This window comes from Pituophis catenifer, unplaced genomic scaffold (assembly GCF_029215685.1).
Source record: "Pituophis catenifer annectens isolate HBS135680 unplaced genomic scaffold, rPitCat1.0.hap2 SCAF_7, whole genome shotgun sequence".
Taxonomy (NCBI): Eukaryota; Metazoa; Chordata; class Lepidosauria; order Squamata; family Colubridae; genus Pituophis; species Pituophis catenifer.
This window is the reverse complement of record NW_027256887.1, coordinates 9778306-9798188: the sequence shown is the minus strand read 5'-3', so window position 1 is coordinate 9798188 and position 19883 is coordinate 9778306. Positions and strand designations below refer to the sequence as shown.

Genomic DNA, 19883 nt, shown 5'->3' with positions numbered 1-19883 from the left:
TCCACAAGTCTTAAAGTTGCCAAGGTTGGAGACTCCTGTCTTAAAGTCTCTCGGCTCCCATTGAGACGTGTTTCTTGGGAAACCCGACTTCTTTTCTTTTTGGGTGGTGGGGTTTGAACATTTTGCGGCTTCTTATCCAAGTTGCTTCCAAACTGCGAAACATTTCAAAGCAAAAAGAAAAACCCAGTGGCCACAATTCAGTTTCCAGACAACTCCACCTGGATGACTGAGAATCTTTATAAGACATGTTTCTTGGGAAATATACAGCAGCGGAGAGCACAAACTCTGTTTTCAGTCACCTTTCAATCAAAATTTTAGTAGTAACAAACATCAAACAAAAGCTGATTCATTAAAGCAGAGGTTGGCAACCTGCGGCTCTGGAGCCGCATGTGGCTCTTTCACCCCTCTGCTGCAGCTCCCTATCACTCAAAATATGCATCACAACCGCCAAAGTGCGACACCCTCCAGCACGCGATTTATTGAGCTTTTCAGCCCCGGTAGGCAACCATGGAGAAATCCAAGAAAAGTAAAGTTTCAGAAGAAAACAGAACGTTTAATTCAACTACATACGCTAGTTTTGTGGCTGCTCAAGAAATAGGTAAGCATGGGAAGGGTTTTGTGACTCCCGGTGTTTTCTTTTTTGTGGGAAATGGGTCCAAATTGCTCTTTGAGTGTTTAAGGTTGCAGACCCCTGATTAAAGACAATAAGGACGTGCAACTTTGTGTGTCACTGCTTCATTTGTTAAGGGAAATTTAGGAAAACAGCTGCATTTCTCCCCCCCCCCCTTAAGGTGATGAGAACATGCAAGGCAAGAAAAGAGCTGATTGTCCATTGCAAAAATTAAAATTTACCATTTAATCCCTCTGGAATACACTCATGGGGCCTCTGTGGGTGCACGTGCACACACAAAAGCCACACACATGCGCACGCACACGCAATCAGTTTTGTTAATTTTGTCCATACCGGAGCTGAACAGTATTCTGAAATTTCAGATTTACAGGGAATCGTTTTATAGAAAATTGGGAAAGAAGGAATGGGGGCAGGGGAAAAAAAATCATCGAAGAGAGTCAAGATACTTCAATAATCTCCATGCTGCCTGAAAAGCTAGATTGGCTTCCCATTTTCCCAAGTTCCTCTCGGGACCTGTTCTCTGACATGATACTTTCCCCAAATTCCATCTGGCAACTCCTCCGCTTGAACTGCTTCTCAAAAGAGCTCTCCTCGTGCCAGCTCCGCCGGGAGTCGCCGCGCTCGCCATGTTTCTCTCTCCTGCGGACCCCGTACGTCTGCTCGCACCCCGTGGGCAGCTGGCTGCAGCTGAAGGCCGAATAAGCGGCGCTCCTCCCGTATAGGGCTGAAGCAGAATAAATATGGGAGGGATCAGCGGTGAAATACCAACTGCCGGTCAGGGAAGCTGCAGAAGTTTGAGGAGATAAGATGTCCGAATGCCAACCTTTGAGACCCAGCCCAGCTGCAGACTTAGCCAGATGTTGCTGACTAGCCGAAAGGCCGAAGACGAAGTTGGTTCTGTAATTATCTTCCATGCTTCCGCTTCGATGCAACGGGTACAGGGATGACCTCTGAGCAGGGCAAGTGGTCCTTCCCAAATGCTGCCGTTTGTTCTGGCTGTCCGGCTGCCAGCCCTGGTGATGGGCCTTCTCCGGCAGCTTGGTGTGTTCCTTATCGGGACTGCCCTCGGGCGTCTGTTCTGAAACCTCCTGGACAGGAGAGAACTGGCACAATTTGCTGCCCGCTTCCAAAGTGGCCGAATGCTTGTAGAACTCCAGGGTGTCTTCCAAAGAAGGATATCCTGGTCCCGAAGCAGTATGACAAGCGTTGCTGGCGGCGCAAGAGACAGACTTGATATCCAAGGAAAACGACCGCTTCAATTTGTTGCTGTCTTCGACTTTATCGGAAGAGACGTTTAAGACAGTTCGGCTTTGCACCAAGGAGCCGCCCTCCGCAGACGGTGGGAGAGTGGGAGCTGGTGGGTTTCCTGGCTCCAGGGATTTCTGCTCCACGTTCTCTGAGGTAGAGGAAGCACAGAGCTGAGGAGAGGCCCACAGGGCTCCACCGCCTGCTCCGTGGTTGCTGCCGTTTTCCAAATGCAAAAGCTTGAGTTTGCTAACGAGTCCACTGGGGCCTCCCTGGTTCTTGATCTTCTTTTCAAAGTCCAGAAGCTGACCGAGAAAGTTGAAGTTAGGAGAAATGGTTGGCCTCTTCTCTTTCACAAACCTAAAATGGGATTTCAAAACGAAAAGGGGAGAATTCAGCCAATTGACCTTGAACTCTCAAAGGCTTGAGTTGTGCAAGTACAAAATATTTGCTGAGGTTGTAAAGCGTTACTTTCCAAGGTAAATTAAGGTCACCCGTTGTTGTGCAAAGTACACACCCCTCTTGGATTATAGCAAAGTCACCTTTGACCGGCCACATATGTTCTGCTCCCTTAAATAATGATCTGGCAATTCCATGCATGGCTCTTTGCTCCGTTCTCATGGCAAACCTTCCTTGAAATCACTCTTTTATGAATCATTTAGCATATACCCCAGTCTATCATCTATCTACCTACCTACCTGTATCAATCCATCTTTCTCTATTGTCTATATCTCTATCATCCCTATGAATCTATATATCTTATCTGTCTATCATCTATGTTTATCTATCTGTCTGTCATCTAATTATATCTGTCTGTCTATTATGTCTGTCTAACTATCTCATCTATATCTAATTATATCTATCATCTACCTATCTTCTGTCTGTCTCTGTCACTAATTATATGTCTAGCATCTATTATCTATCTATTGTCTGTATCTGTCTATCTATTTGTCTATCATCTATCTCTATCTATCTATCTATCTATCTATCTATCTATCTATCTATCTATCTATCTACCGTGTTTCCCCGAAAATAAGACCCTGTCTTATATTTTTTTGAACCCTGAAATAAGCGCTTAGCCATATTACCATGCGCTCAAAAGTCTGATTGGGCTTATTATCAGGGGATGTCTTATTTTGGGGAAAACAGGGTATCTATCTATCTATCTATCTATCTATCTATCTATCTATCTATCTATCTAATTATATCTATCATCTATTATCTATCGTCTGCCTGCCTGCCTGCCTGCCGCTAGCTATCATCTAGCTATCTAATTATATCTATCTATTATCTATCTATATCTATCTATCCTATCTATCTATCATCTATCTATCTATCTATCTATCTATCTATCTATCTATCTATCTATCTATCTATCTCTAATCTATTCCTATCTACCTACCTAAATCCATTCACCCTTTTCTACTGGTGTGCATTGGGAATTACCACATATCATTATGGCATAACAGATCATTGATTTTACAAACTTTATGTGCATACCAATGACCCAAGAAGGATGAGGAATTACTGCAGAAAAGGGAAGTCTGGCTCCTTGATTCTAAAAATCCAAATGTATTACACTATATATAGTCTGGGCAGAAATACTGTACGCTTTATTAAAACCAGAAACAAATACACAGCTGGTTAAATTTTGTCTCCAGTCAGCATGGTTTGGTTTGGTTTTTAAAGAGAGGCAGCTCTCTACCCAACAGGAAAGCAATCTTGAATTTCAGATTGAGATTGTTCTCTTAATGTGCTTCCATTGCCATCTTCTTACAGAATCCAAAACTACTCTAACGTTTGAAAGATGAATTGTTGGCGGGAAAAAAGACTATAGTCTTTCTGTAATCAGTAGAAGATGTTAAAGGACCGAATTGTTCCAGAGAATAATTTAAGCTGTGAAGAGAGAATTTTTTTTCTTGGATTTTTCCCACAAGTTGTTATTTTTAGTGCTATTAATAATAATAATAATAATAACACTTAGACTTATATACCGCTTCACAGTGCTTTTACAGCCCTCTCTAAGCGGTTTACAGTCAGCATATTGCCTCCAACAATCTGGGTCCTCATTTTACCCACCTCGGAAGGATGGAAGGCTGAGTCAACCTTGAGCCTGGTGAGATTTGAACTGCTGAACTGCAGCTAGCAGTCAGCTGAAGTAGCCTGCAGTGCTGCACTCTAACCACTGCGCCACCTCGGCTATTAAAATTGATGTTACATTTATAAATGGTGCCATGGATGTTTTCAACAGCTTTCGTTCACGTAAGCCAAACAAATTCAACTGGATTGCAGTGGGATACGGGTACTCCTCAATGTATGAGCATAACTGAGCCCAGAATTTCCAGTTGTAAGTTGTGCTGATTGTTAAGCGAGTGATCATGTGACTGATCTGATTTCATGACACCAGTCGTTAAGTGAATATCATGGTCGTTAAAAGAACCTGTTCTCTGCAATGGGCGCTGACATTAGTAAACCTCACTTCCAGCAAAATAATAATAACAATGGGACCGTGGGATGCTGCAAACAGCCATAAATGCAGGCCAGATGCCCAATATGTGATCATGTGATCACTGGGGGTGGGGGTGGGGCAGCCATTGGAACTTTGAATCTGGGTCATAAGAATCTTTTTGTGGGTCTGTCATAACTGAGTCACTAAGCCATTGGTTATCAGTCATGCACAATAAATAGTGACATAGTAAGGTAGATAAAAGGGGACGCAGTGGCTCAGTGGCTAAGATGCTGAGCTTGTCGATCGAAAGGTCGGCAGTTCAGCGGTTCAAATCCCTAGTGCTGCGTAAAAGAGTGAGCTCCCGTTACTTGTCCCAGCTTCTGCCAACCTAGCAGTTCGAAAGCACGTAAAAAAATGCAGGTAGAAAAATAGGGACCACCTTTGGTGGGAAGGTACCAGCGTTCCGTGCGCCTTTGGCGTTGAGTCATGCCAGTCACATGACCACGGAGACGTCTCCGGACAGCGCTGGCTCTTCGGCTTAGAAACAGAGATGAGCACCGCCCCCTAGAGTCGGAAACGACTAGCACCTATCTGCGAGGGGAACCTTTAAGGTAGGTAAATCAGAAATGCAATCCACCAGAGGTTCATAGGAAAGCTGGAGATTCAAGATCATACCACTCTTAATGAATGAGAAACGGAGATCCTGTTTCTATCATATCAGTATGTGGTCTCCAACTGACCCCATGGAAGCCATTTTTCCAACCATGATGCTGGAAATAGTTAAGTCCCAACCTCCCCGGTTTGAGTTTCGTCAGGCTGAAAAGAATTCTTCCCCTTCCTTACCTGTAAGCCTCATCTAAAGACATATCCATCCTTTTCATGATATAGGCAATGGCAATTGTGGCTGAGCGGGATATTCCGGCTAAACAGTGGACTAAGACACAACCGTTTGAAGCTTTGGCTTTTTCTGCGGCAAGCAAAGAGAAACAAAAATCAATCTCGGGGTGCTCTAAAAAGAAGGAAAATCAGAAGTTCTTCTGCATGTAAAATAATCAGGCTCATCCTTGTTGGTGGGGGAAGTCGATAAATGGATTATTTTATCGATTGAAACGCTGCACTTAAAACAACTGTATTTTAATGTCAACCGTTAGGGTCAGTTGCATCTTGGATGTGTTTAAAATGTCTATATTATTATGAATTATTGTCCACCGGGGCTGAGCTGCATATGGACACTTGGGCTCCAGGTCCAATTTGCAAGATCAAATGTAAGTGCAGAAGTTTTTTTTTTTTCTTCCCCCAGAGCTTTCGGTAAAGGAGCAAAAATTGGGGAGGTGAAAACAAAAGGGGAAATTAACACAGGCAGTGATTAAAGGTTACGTACAATACTGTACAGAAAGCTAATTCAGGCTCTTGGGAATAGTGAATGATTGGCTAGCCCTTCTTACTCACCCGTTTCCTCTGCAGCTAATAGCTTTGTAAAACAGAATACAAAATAATAAGAGTTGGAAGGGACCTTAGAGGTCTTCTAGTCCAACCCGCTGGATGTCCAATTCTTAAAAGCCTCTAGTGACGGAGCACCCATAACTTCTGAAGTCAAGCCATTCCACTGATTAATTGTTCTCACTGTCAGGAAATTTGTCCTTAGTTCTAGGTTGCTTCTCTCTTTAATGATCTTCCATTTGTTGCTTCTTGTCCTGCCTTCAAGTGCTTTGGAGAATAGGCTGACCCCCCTCTTCTCTGTGGAGCCCCTCAAATTATATATTTGAGACTGCTTTGTCACCCCTAGTCCTTCTCTTTGTTAGAGTTGACATACCCCGGTTCCTGCAACCATTTACAAATGACTTGTTTATGTATATAGGGCTACCTGCATACTTTCACTGTAGAGGTTATATAAGGCAACATACTTATCATTTTAGACAGAAACGTCATCAAGAACATAGCAGCCTGGACGTATTCTTTGTGCTTCACCCCAAATTTAACCATCTCAAGCCTCAAAGTCTCAGCAAATCTCTCTCCAGAGGGATGATGGGAACACAGTCAGTCTAGACCAAGGGTCAGCAACCTGCAGCTCTGGAGCCGCATGTGGCTCTATTCATCCCTCTGCTGCGGCTCCCTGTCGCTGGTCGGCTCCACAATTGATAGGACTTTTGGTTAGGACAGGCAGAGGAAAAAGGACGCCATGCTAGGAGGAAACACTATGGTGGGAGAACCAGACTTCTGGTCAGCAGAGGAAAAAGGACGCCGGGCTAGGAGGAGACTCTATGGTGGGGGAACCTGACTTCCGGTCAGCTCCAGAATTGAACGGGGGCTTCCGGTTAGGACCTTTGTGGCTCTTTGAGTGTTTAAGGTTGCCGACCCCTGGTTTAGTCTGAATCTCCTATATATCCAGGAGTATTTGCAGGGTGTGGTACAAAAAAATCAAGGTAGTTGACACCCTTATGCTCCTTCTTCTATAACACTTTAACAAATTGGCTATAAAAACATCCCTGAGAAAAATAGCTGAAATTGGAGAAGAAGGAACATATCATGTTCAAAAAGTAATCCATGGCACTCCTAAAAACCAAGCATGTTTTTTCCCATGATCGTGTGTCAACTCAGCATTTATGGAAAGCAGACATATGGGAAAGGCAGTATTAATTGGCAACCAGGGTGCCACTCCACACTCCTGTGTACTTCAATCCTTAATAATTGTGACATGCTTGCTTCTCTGCTACCCTAGGGGCATCTGCAGGAGGGAATCAGAATGTTGTGGCCCGCCAGCAGAGCTGGCAGCAGATTCTGACAGTGAGGAGGTTGGGGAGGAATGTGGGCCAGTCCTGGAGTCTGGGGAAGGCGCGGACGAGGGCTCTGAGTCGGAGGCAGAGAGGGGGCCAAGGCCATCTGGTAGTTCTTTGCTGCCTCTGGAGCTTCCAGAGTCTGACATCAGCGAGGCAGAAGAACAGCGTGAGCCTGTTCCCAGTGTGCGCATGCGCAGAGCTGCCAGAAGAGAAGAACAATTAAGAAAACAGGGTCCACTTGGGAGTAAGGCTTGGAGATGATTGGCCCCTCCCATATGATATAAAAGGAGCGAACGGGATGTGAGCTTTTGCAGGAAGCAATTAGTCCATCTGGTTGGTTCAAGCCTTGGAAAGTTCTGTTTGACTCTGTGCTAAGTTTGGCCTTGTCCTGCGTTTGGCAATTAGTTCTCTGGCAGCATTCCAAGGGAGATAAGGTGGGTGTTTATAAACATTCTCCTGAAAGACTGTTTGTGAAGCCTTTTGGACTGGGAATGACAATAATTCACAGCCAAATGAATAAAAGAGGTTTTCTGGGACTAAGATTGTGCTTTATGCTTTCTAAGGAAGCCTAGGTCAGAACACAGAAAATCAAGATGGCAGCTACAACTGCCCAATTCACACCCTTAAAAAATGAGTTGTGGTTTTGGTTATGTAGTTGCAATCCTTGACTTTTGACCCTCCCTGAATGTTTCTGCTGCTGCTCAGGTGGAAGCCCTTTCTCAATACCTAGAAACTTACCCGAAAACAGTGGATGGAAATGCATTCCTGGAATCGTAAAGAAACCCCTGGTTAACTCAAACCTTTTTTACCTATGAAGTCCACGGACTTGTCCAGCCAAGGAAAGATCTTCTCACAGAAGCTGTCATTCACCGGCACCCTTAAGAAGTGGGACTCTGGGATGAAGTCAGGTTTGGGACATGTATTGCTGGCGTTTAACACATAGCCAATCTCATTCTGTTGCATTAGCTCCTGTGAAAAGAAGTCGTATTTATAAATAGCAATAGCACTTAAGACTTGTATACACCACTTCACAGTGCTTTTACAGCCCTCTCTAAGCGGTTTATAGAGTCAGCCTATTGCCCCACCAACAATCTGGGTCCTCATTTTACCCACCTCGGAAGGATGGAAAGCTGGTGGGACTTGAATTGCCAAATTGCTGGCAACCAGCAATCAGCAGAAATAGCCTGCAGTACTGCACTCTAACCACTGCGCCACCGCGGCTCTTTGATTTCCACGTGGCTCACATCCCTATTCTCCTGCTTGGAGAAACTGCCCCCTTCTTAAAGCCTTCCAAAAAGACCACCTGAGTTGGGGCCAAGTGAACATGGGAAGAGTAGGGGGAGATAACTCTAAGGTCAGGCCTCACTTTAGCAGATTAGCAGATCCTACAAGATTACACTGTTACCATCCAAAGTGTGTTCACCCTACTCGAGTGAGTGGGGCAACGCATTCTACTTGGATACAGCCAGTGCTGTATCCCTTCTTTGAGCTTTCATTATCTATAACAGGGGTGTTAAACTCAAGGCCCACGGGCTGGATCCGACCCACGGGGTGCTTAAATGTGGCCCACGGGGCCGGCGTGGAAATAGCAAATGACTGGCCCGCGGTGCCTCTAAGCAGTCAAACCCCACATGCAGTCCTCCGTGCCTCGTTTTGGCCGACATAGTGCTGCAGGAGGCCATCCAGGCTGAAAACGGAGCATGTGCCCCCCCCATGCCCCATTTTGGCCAGCAGTGTGCTGCAGGAGGCAACATCTCATCTCCTCCCCCTCCTCCACCATCCCATGGAGGAGAACTACAATGCTGATCCGGCCCTCGGAGAAATCCAGTTTGACACCCCTGATCTATAATCAAGGATAATCAAGGATGGCCTCAATTTACGCAGCGTTTAGAGCGCTTAGGAAGCCCTGCCCTGCCATGTTTGCTATGGGGCTCACGTGCCCCGTGATCTCCACCCCATCCCCCAATCCCATTTCCTACCTACCTTGTTGAGGACGTCTCTTTGGCACCCCAGATACAGGTGGGGGAGAATCCGGGTGGGGCCCGTGTTAGAAACCGGCAAGCAAGGCTGAGAAATGCAGGAAGGCACCAGGATAGATTTTCCTTCGCAAAGGCCAGGGAAGCAGTTGGAAAATTCAGCAAATCCACCTGAATGAAAGAAAGTGTGCAGGTTTCTAATTTTCGTTTCAAATAATAACAGCAACATCCACCTCAAATCACTTTCCTAATTTGCTAATATAATCGCCATGATGTAAAAAAGATTTGGAGACCCTAGAAAGAGTGCAAAGAAGAGCAACAAAGTTGATTAGGGGACTGGAGGCTAAAACATATGAAGAACGGTTGCAGGAACTGGGTATGTCTCATTTAATGAAGAGAAGAACTAGGAGAGACATGATAGCAATCTTCCAATATCTCAGGGGCTGCCACAAAGAAGAGGGAGTTAAGCTATTCTCCAAAGCACCTGAGGGCAGGACAAGAAGCAATGGGTGGAAACTAATCAAGGAGAGAAGCAACCTAGAACTAAGGAGAAATTTCCTGACAGTGAGAACAATTAATCAGTGGAACAACTTGCCTCCAGAAGTTGTCAATGCTCCAACACTGGAAGTTTTTAAGAAGATGTTGGATAACCATTTGTCTGAAGTGGTGTAGAGTTTCTTGCCTAAGCAGGGGGTTGGACTAGAAGACCTCCAAGGTCCCTTCCAACTCTGTTATTCTATTTCTATTCTATTCTATTCTATTCTATTCTATTCTATTCTATTCTATTCTATTCTATTCTATTCTATTCTAAATTCAATGTGGCTTCAGTGTTCTCCAACACTTTTTTTTTTTTTTTGCTTTTATCTTCAGTGCAGCTGAAAAAGTGAAATATATAGGATACGTTCCCCAGAGAATCACTTCTGCATCAAGAAAGAGCAAAATCTCCCCCAAACACAAATGGAAGCCCTTGCTACTTTCACCAAGAACCTCTTGAAAAGTCCCTCTAACTACAAAATTCACGGCGTCACACAATTCAAAAGAGACTTTGGTTCTCTCCTCCTTTTGACAGTTTGTCTCTCAACAATCAGCTTCCCAAATTCTTTACAACTGTGCAACATTAGAACTGCAGAAAAAATAATTGCTACCAACCTGCCTTCCATCCAGGACCTGTATACTGCACGAGTCAAAAAGAGGACTGTAAAAATATCTACAGACCCCTCGCATCGCATGGACATAAACTGTTTCAACTCCTACCCTCAAAACGACACTATAGATCTCTGCACACCAAGACAACAAGTCAAGAACAGTTTTTTCCCGAACGCCATCACTCTGCTAAACAAATAATTCCCTCAACACTGTCAAACTATTCACTAAGTCTGCATTACTATTACTATTAATCTTCTCATCGTTCCCATCACCCATCTCCTCCCACTTATGACTGTATGACTGTAACTTTGTTGCTTATATCCTTATGATTTATATTGACTGTTTCCCTAGGACTATCATTAAGTGTTGTACCTTATGATTCTTGATGAATATATCTTTTCTTTTATGTACACCGAGAGCGTATGCACCAAGACAAATTCCTTGTGTGTCCAATCACACTTGGCCATTAAAGAATTCTATTCTATTCTATTCTATTCTATTCTATTCTATTCTATTCTATTCTATTCTATTCTATTCTATTCTATTCTATTCTATTCTGTTTTTGATATGCAATAGCAATAGCACTTATATACTGCTTTACAGTGCTGAGAACACATTAAACTGAACAAGAACAAATAATAGACAATAAAAGAAATGTAGATAGCTCACCAGAAGCATCAAAACAAAACTCAATTTTACATATCTGGAACATATGAAGTCAAGGCAAGAGACCTTCCCACTGCTTGGAAAAATTGAAAACAATCTGGGAATGTACTATCACTGTTGAAACAAACATGACCTTACAAGAACTTAAGTAATAAACATTATTGATGAAATGATGTACGTCAAGTGAAGAAGGGTGGAACAACTAAAACAATATTTTCCCCCTTTCAGTTTACTGATATGGTAGGCATCAGTGGTGGGATTCAAATTTTTTTACTACCGGTTCTGTGGGTGTGGCTTGGTGGGCGTGGCTTGGTGGGCATGGCAGGGAAGGATACTGTAAAATCTCCATTTCCTCCCAATCAGCGGGGACTTGGGAGGCAGAGAATAGATGGGGGCAGGGCCAGTCAAAGGTGGTATTTACCGGTTCTCCAAACTACTCAAAATTTCCGCTACCAGTTCTCCAGAACTGGCCAGAACCTGGTGAATACCATCTCTGGTACGCATGGATAGATACTACTATCTACCATGGTGTGGCTGCAATCCAGTTTCTTGTGGTTTGCCTAATTAGAGCCCTCCGCGGACTCAGTGTGTGCTCATCAGAGCTGCCACCCACGCAACAAGGAAAAGACTGGAAGATGACAGAGCCATGGAGAGTCATTAAGAAACACCCACCCTAAATGTGCCTGACGTAATGACCAACATTTCAAAATATTTTGGCTGAGTTTGCTCACGATGGAAAATCATGGTACTCTAGTTGGCTAGGAGATATTCCTATCCTCCTCACTAAGTCTACAGAAGGAGCACCGATGATCACAGAAGCCATTCAGATATCCGATGGACACTGGTGGCTTCTGCAACTTCCCCTAATTACTGGACTCATCTTTGGCATAAGAAGCATAAGGTAAAGGTAAAGGTTCCCCTCGCACATATATGCTAGTCATTCCCGACTTTAGGGGGCGGTGCTCATCTCAGTTTCAAAGCCGAAGAGCCAGCGCTGTTCGAAGATGCCTCTGTGGTCATGTGGCCGACATGGCTAAACAGAACGCTGTTACCTTCCCACCAAAGGTGGTCCCTATTTTTCTACTTGCATTTTTTTAACGTGCTTTCGAACTGCTAGGTTGGCAGAAGCTGGGATAAGTAACAGGAGGTCACCCCATTATGTGGCACTAGGGATTCGAACCACTGAACTGCCGACCTTTCGATCGACAAGCTCAGTGTCTTAACCACTGAGCCACCACATCCCTTTTAAGAAGCATAGGAATGTTTTAAATAAATAAACCCTGTTTAGAATTACAGGTGTAGAAATTCTCTCACTTAGCTACCACTCATTCACCCACACTTCTTTCTACTTTTTCAGACATCTATCTTGTTTATTGCCTCTTGTCTACCAATTAACCTAGTAATTAAAGTGGGTAGCATAGATTTTTTTTAAAAAAATTAATTATTACCATATATAGCAAGCATTTGTTGGTTTCTTGCCTTTTTCATATTTTATCATACAGAAATCATTAGCAGGCATAGAATAGTAACCAATATTGATTGCTTATTTGTTCCCTATGACTCTCATTAAGTTGTGTACCTTATGATTCTTGACGAATGTATCTTTTCTTTTATGTACACTGAGATCATATGCACCAAAGGCAAATTCCTTGTGTGTCCAATCACACTTGGCCAATACAGAATTCTATTCTATTCTATTCTATTCTATTCTATTCTATTCTATTCTATTCTATTCTATTCTATTCTATTCTATTCTATTCTATCCTATCCTATCCTATCCTATCCTATCCTATCCTATCCTATCCTATCCTATCCTATATCACGGTCCCATTAGTTAGTTCTGGTAGTGGTAAGTTTTTTTATATAGAAATTAATATTTACTAAACGACACAACGAAACCACGCAGTTATGATCGTGAAGTATTCAAAATCTGAATTTAACTTATAGGAGAGTTGAATTTTGCAGAAGGAAATGTCAACATTTAAATCGCAGCGGATGCCCTGGACAATTATACTTTATTGTAGATATTTTCTCATCAAGATAATGTTAACGAACATCGCAGCACAGCTGAAAATGTCCGTTTTGTCAAACTATTTCTTAGCATTTTGTTGTAGAAGACATCTAAACTTGGGAGGTTCAAGAATATCCTCCCGTTCTCTTTATCAGTTTGCAAAAACAAGAGCTTATTTTTTTTTTTTAATCCGTGGGTCTTTAGTCTGACACTAACCGACTTCCAGCTGTTTTATTTAGCTGGGGGTTTCTGGATATTTCCCCGTGTTAATACAGCGTGCAGCGTTTCCAGTGCTGGCTTGTCTGGTTTATTACTTGTGGCTGCAATTCTCGGAGGGGTGTTTCACGAAACCAACTCAAGGCGCCAAAAGCCATTTGTGGTGAAGAAAACTCCAATGGCTTTTGTTTGGTTTTTCAGAAACCAAACACCTCCTGTAACACACAATCTAAGCTTGCGGGCTTTCCAAGTATTTAATGATCTGGCTGTTGAGAATGGGGAGAAAAACTGGGGAGAAGGTTTCGATATTTTACTCTGTTTAACGCCCAAGATTTTCCTCTGACTAGGGCAAGTCCAAGTTCAAGATCCGTTGGGTTTTCCTTCAAGGAATTCTCAACATTACAGAACGGACAAGAGTTATCTCTTAAGAATAGCATGGGAGAAAAAAGAAGAGTTCATATTTACATCAGTTTTCACCTTTTTTTTTCTCCTTTTCTGCCCCCTAAACCACTCACTGCAACCATTAGTTAAGCAAAAAACTAGAGTTTTTTGGGGGTTTTTTAGCCCAACCATAAATAAACAACCAGAATCTCTCTGGTTGACCTTTCTCCAGATCTTGATTGTGTAACTATCCCCCATTTGGGGATAAAGCAGCAAAGCTGGCTGGAGAATTCTGGGAGTTGAAGTCCACAAGTCTTAAAAGCTGCCAAGTTTGAAGACCTCTGGGATAAAGGAACAACTCCGCCGAAAATCTTGGCATTCGTTGAGATGTTCTTGGTCTGTTCCCCCAACTTGAGGAGCGCAGCCAAGGCTGAGATTCTACATCAACGTTTCTCAATGTTGGCAACTTTAGTGCTGGGAGTTGAGGTCCACACAGCTTAAAATTGTCAAGGTTGAGAAAGGGAGATCTATATATGACAGTTGTGGCTCACCATACCCTTAAGAAATTTAAAATCTAGGTTACTTGCGTGTTCAGCTAAAATGATAATTTCTGGGTTTATTCCAGTGGTGAAATCCAAATTTTTTTACTACCGGTTCTGTGGTGGGGCTTGGTGAGCATGGCAGGGGAAGGATCCCCATTCCCTCCCCACTCCTGAGAGAAGGATTTTGCAAAATCTCCATTCCCACCCCACTCTGGGGCCAGACAGAGGTGGTATTTGTTGGTTCTCCGAACTGCTCAAAATTTCCACTACCGGTTCTCCAGAACCTGTCAGAACCTGTCAGAACCTGTTGGATTTCACCCCTGGTTTATTCTGTTTCCAGGGATAGGAGCCGTGACTATGGAACTGAAGCTCTATCCCAGGGGTGTCAAACTCTATTTCATTGAGGGCAACATCAGGTTTATGTTTGACCTCGGGGGGCCAGGGTGGGAGTTGCCAGCTCGACATCACTTGTGTTGGGGGTGCCTGTGGTGGCTCAAGCATGTTGCCAGTGAAAACGGGCTCCCGAGCTCCGTTTTCAGCTGTGATGGCCTCCTGCAACCGTCTACCAGTGAAAACGGAGCTCGGGAGGGCCGCCAGTGGCCCTCCCAAGCTCCGTTTTCACTGGCAGAGGCACCGCGGGCCAGTCCTTCACTGTTTCCAGGGCAGCCCTAATGGCCAGATCTAAGCACCCTGTGGGCCGGATCCGCCCCCCGGGCCTTGAGTTTGTTCTGCCCCAGCTACGGACCCCAAAGAACGCAGCACACACAAACTCTATACAAAGCTTATTTTACTCAAATAACTTAGTCTTTATCATTCAAAGGCTGTTAATGAACTGTCTTAACAGCCTACCAGAATTCTAAGATAAGGTAATCACAGTCTTACTAGAGTTGGCAGAAAGCCCAGAAGCAATTCTGCAGACACGAAGAAGAGTGAACTAAAGTTGTTCTCTACAGCTTGTTGCAAGCGGTGTTCCTTCTTAAATAGGCTAAGGGAGTGGCCAATTAGCCCCAAGCCTTACTTTCGAGGAGACCTCTTCCTGAGGAGCCACTCCTGCCTTTTCGCAGCTCTGCACGCCCGTGCATCAAGAAGGGGCTCCTCCTCTTTGTCCTCTTCACTTAAAGGAGCTTCTGAAGGCCCTGGCTGAACCCCGCCTCTGGCACCACATCTTTTCCAGCCTCCTCATTGTCTGACTCGAGCGCCAGCTGCACAGGCTGCTGACGCAGCATCACACCAGCCTCCTTGTTGTTGGAATCAGCTACAATCTGCACAGGCCACTGACGGGCCACAACAGAGTTTGACACCACTGCTCTATCCCCTTTCTAATGTGCATTGCGTGCGTGGTGCACATAATAGAGGAACATGGTTTCTTTCACGCAGTTGTGGCCTCCCGCTTGACTTTTTTGACCTCCGCGCCATGGATGCTCCTGGTGTGGCTAAAAGTTAAGTTATTATGTCCACCAAGAATGTTGACATTTGCAACTTTCCCAGCCGGCTTCCAACAAGTGAAGTCAATGGGGAGAAACCAGATTTGCTTAACGATCTTATGATTCGCTTCACAACTGCAGTGATTTGCTTAATATCTGTGGCAGAAAAGGTGATAAAATCAGCATGACTCACTAAACAGCTGCTTTGCTTAGTGATGTAAATTCTGGTCTGAATTATAGTCATAAATCTAGGACTATCTGTACTCAACTAGAGTCAATTAATCCCAATGTGCATATATATACATACATACATACATACATATGTACTGCTTCCCTTTTGCCTTTCAGCTCCAATCCAAGAGCCCTCAAGCAGTCACATTCACAGCAAATCATTTTATACCAAATTTATATTTGCTGATAAAGAAATAAAGGGAGACTAGTATAGATCTATTTCAAGCTATTTAGCTCTCATCAGCTAGCCGTACCCTTACTCGGATTCGAACTTGAGCTGCCAGCATATTAGGCAGTTGTATTAACCTCTGAGCCACAAGTTCTCCTCCCTTTATCAGCTTGAACCAAGGGAGAGATTAAATGTTTTTCTGTCGAAGCACTTGGTCTACCCCAATATGGGAGGGAGCATACTGCTTCCCTTTCAGCTAGCTGATGAATTTAGGGCAACGCACACACACCTACCCAGGCACACACATACATCATATCAGAAGTAAGAATTTATATTTGCACTAATAAATTAAAATCAATCCTTACTAACATGATTCAAACATTATTTCTACAGTCACCAACTGGCCAATTTTAAAATAAACTTTAGTTATACCGGTACTTTCAGATTAATAAACATTCGAAAATTTGTGGAAACTCGTCTTGGCATGAAACACTCATCCCAACTATTAGAGAGTTCATTTCTGAAGTGGATAACTTGATCATTACCCATGAAAGATATAAACAAGTCACAGAGAAAGAGATTTCAATGGTAGAGAATAAATAATCATCGTCATTTGCTCCGGCTACTACGCACAGATGTTTTGAATTTTTAGAAGCAGTTCCAGTCATCTCCCACCCCAACCAAAACAAAGAGATGTCTCCCCAGATCGAAAACACTTGTGATACATCTTGGAGCATTCAGTTTCAACGGCTTTATTTTTGCAAAACTCTTCCAAATTACGCCACAGTCAGATCGCGGATGCCATTCGCATAGTTTCCAGATCTTGCTGTCCAGAAGGAGAAGCCAGCAGATGTTTGGTGTGGATCGAAGTGTTTCAAATGGATAACAAAACTTAAAAAAAAAAAAAGAAGCCCACAGAAGCTGAAATATTTAGGCAGGAGAAGCTCAGGTAAGGTGGTTTACAAAGGCTCCAAATAGGAGATTAGCAATAATCCTAATCTTAATCCAATCCAATCCAATGATTTAGAAATGAAGGTAGACCAGGCCTTCTTTGAGAGAGCTCTGAACTTTTCCCGATAAGTATTTCTGCTTCGATAGGGTGGGTTTTTTTTAAATTTTGTTACAGAGGTGGTATTCAACCGGTTCAGATCGGTTCGCCTGAACTGGTAGCGGAAATCGCCCCGGCTCTATGCCATCCCATTTAGGCATATTTTTGAGGCTGGGCGCATGCATGGAAGGCGTGTGCGCAAGCAAAGTACATGTGCAGAAGGCAGGTGTGCACACGAAGCGAATGAAGTGAGCATGCTCACGCGGAGTGAACCAGTAGTAACATAATAATAATAATAATAATTTAATAATAATAATTTTATTTTTATACCGCCCTTCTCCCGAAGGACTCAGGGCGGTGTACAGCCAATTTAAAAACACAAGACACAACAATAATTAAAAATTAAAATAATTAAATAAATTTGGCCGATTTAAAACCCCAAAAATTTAAAATACCCCAATTTAAAATTATTAAGTCGATAGCCCGGCCTGGCGGAACAACAGGGTCTTCAATGCGCAACGAAACACCCGGAGGTCGGAGATCTTGCGTATTTCCGGGGGCAGTTCATTCCACAGGGCTGGGGCTCCCACAGAGAAGGCCCTCCCCCTTGGTGTCGCCAGCCGACATAACTTGGCTGATGGCACCCTGAGGAGACCCTCTCTGTGGGAGCGGACTGGTCGGTGGGAGGCTATTGGTGGCAGAAGACGGTCTCGAAGGTACCCGGTTGGATGGCTAAATATTTCTCTCTTCTTGCCCAGATGGTGATCTCAATCTATAACCAACCCTTGGCTACTAACGTACTACAATGGATTGGCTTAAATCTTAAAAAACTGAGATGTCAAGACAGAACAGGGGTTTCGAAACTGTTAAGAGACGCAAGCAAAATAGGACCAGATACCGCTAAATTCCTTAGAACTTGGAAGGAATGGAAACTAACTCAGAGCAAGCCAAGAAGAATTCACATGAAAACAATATTGAGAATCGCGTGTGAAACCATTGCATTTTCCTAAACCTTCTGATGTCAGTCTTACTGCCCACCAGAAGAACGGAGGCTCTTCTTAACCAAAACAGTGATCTTGAAAATAGCAGTGAATAGTATCAACAAAGGGAAATGACATTATAAACAGTAATTAAATGTCAGTTCCCAAGAATGCCAAATTCTATTTGATAGGCTGGAAGAAATCATATGGATGCCCAGATGCAATGGACATATAAGAGAATGTTGATATTTTCCAATTAATGTTTACTCCGCATATGATTTTTCAGACAAAGAGCTCTTTTTTGGGATTATAGCAGTGGTGATATTCAGCCGGTTCGTGTGAACTGGTAGTGGTGACCTGCGGACTAGTAGTGGCGACCTGTAAGTGGGCCCGCCCTCGCCCCCCCAACCCTGGTGCTATGCCATGCTACTTAGCCATGTTTTCTACACCGTGCGCATGTGTGCAAGCTGCACATGTGAGCAAAGCGCATGCACGGACGTCCGCACGCCTGCACGGAAGACGCAAGCTCACATTTTTTATGCGTGGCAAACCGGTGGTAAAATGATGTGAAACACCACCTCTGGATTGTACAAGATGCATAAACAACTTATCTCAAATAGCAAGAGCATAGTCTCTTAAGACAAGGCAAGACAAACAGATGGAGACACAAGCCGTAATATTCTCAATCAGGCTGAGCTGAGGTTCTCTTCCCAACGGAGAGAAGAGAAATCCGTGCTCATAAAGATTCAGAAGAGAAAAAGATTGCATGTATTAAAATCGTCACGGATGGTATAGAAGGAGATCCTCAAAAACTTAATGTCTCCTCAATCATACAGTAGTGGCCAAAATTGTGGAAACCTTTTGGGGAAAAATGTATTTTCTAAAAACTAGCTAATAACACCACGTTTTTTGGGAGTAGTACCATAAAATTATATATCAGTGGAAAGATAATTTAATCAAAAATATGATGCAATAACTTTTATGAAGGATTTGCTATTAGAAGAGCAGTTACAGTATAAAGAAGAAAAGTGGAACACGTAGGAAAAACGAAATATACACAAATGATCACCATGTCAGTTAATACTTAGTTGGGTAACCTTTAGCATGAATTATGGCCTTACAACATCTTCCCATGGAGTCAACCAAGTCTTTTAGTTCTGCAGCTGTTATAATGTGAAACCAAGATTTAAGGATGGCTTCTATTAACTGGGTTTTATTGCTGGGTCGCTTCTGACTAACAAGTTTCTTTAGTCGGCTCCCTAGATTTTCAATTGTGTTAAAGTCTGGGCTATTCCCAGGCCATTCCAGCAGTGGAATAGGATTATCTTGAAACTCAAAAAAAAAAAAAAAGTGATGTTATTAGGTATCAAACCTCACAAATACACTTTTCCCAAAAGGTTTCCACAATTTTGGCCACTACTATACAGTAGAAAGTCTTATCACAGAAGGAAAGGAAGTTCTACCAGACAGGAACCTCAAATCTTCTGCCAAGGTCCAGTTTAAGAAAAGTTGATCGCTAATCTTAATTGCTGAAACCCTCAAGACAAACCACAGATGATCACAAATGCATCTAAATGAAAAGAAATGACTTTGAGCGGATGGGTAATTTAGCCGAGGTCAGCTGGCTGAGGAATTCTGGGAGTTGAAGTCCACAAGTCTTAAACTGGCCAACTTTGGAGGCCCCTGAGCTACAAGATATGAAAAAAAAAAAACCCATAAATCTCTCTTGAAGGACAAAACAGGCTGTTATCCAGAACTTATGGAAGTCATTAGTTTTTCTTGTGGCCAGCAGGGATACTGACAGGCTTTGGCAAGCCATCTTAAGTTCATCGTATCCCAGTTATACTTCATTTACCCTGTTTAGATCCCTCCCTCAGGAACCGACGAAGCTTATTCTGAATCATTCCAGCATTATATCTGATGTTAGTCCTGAGTTTCTGAAATAAAAACACAATTCAACCTTGGGATGGTCCTAGCAGAATTTTCTTTAA

The 19883-nt window shown here is 43.3% G+C and overlaps 1 protein-coding gene across 2 annotated transcripts in view; it reads right to left on the bottom strand.

Moving 5' to 3' along the window:
• Positions 1-841: 841 nt before the first annotated feature.
• Positions 842-19883, bottom strand: part of DUSP16 (dual specificity phosphatase 16) — a 67063-nt gene continuing 48021 nt past the window's right edge. For both annotated transcript variants that reach the window (XM_070946689.1, XM_070946690.1), the window contains exons 4-7: positions 9086-9249; positions 7912-8071; positions 5169-5292; positions 842-2236 (exon numbers count right to left, since the gene is read on the bottom strand). In XM_070946689.1, coding sequence (XP_070802790.1) covers positions 1069-2236; positions 5169-5292; positions 7912-8071; positions 9086-9249 — 1616 coding nt within the window. In that variant the 3' untranslated portion in view covers positions 842-1068. The remainder of the gene's footprint in view (positions 2237-5168; positions 5293-7911; positions 8072-9085; positions 9250-19883) is intronic.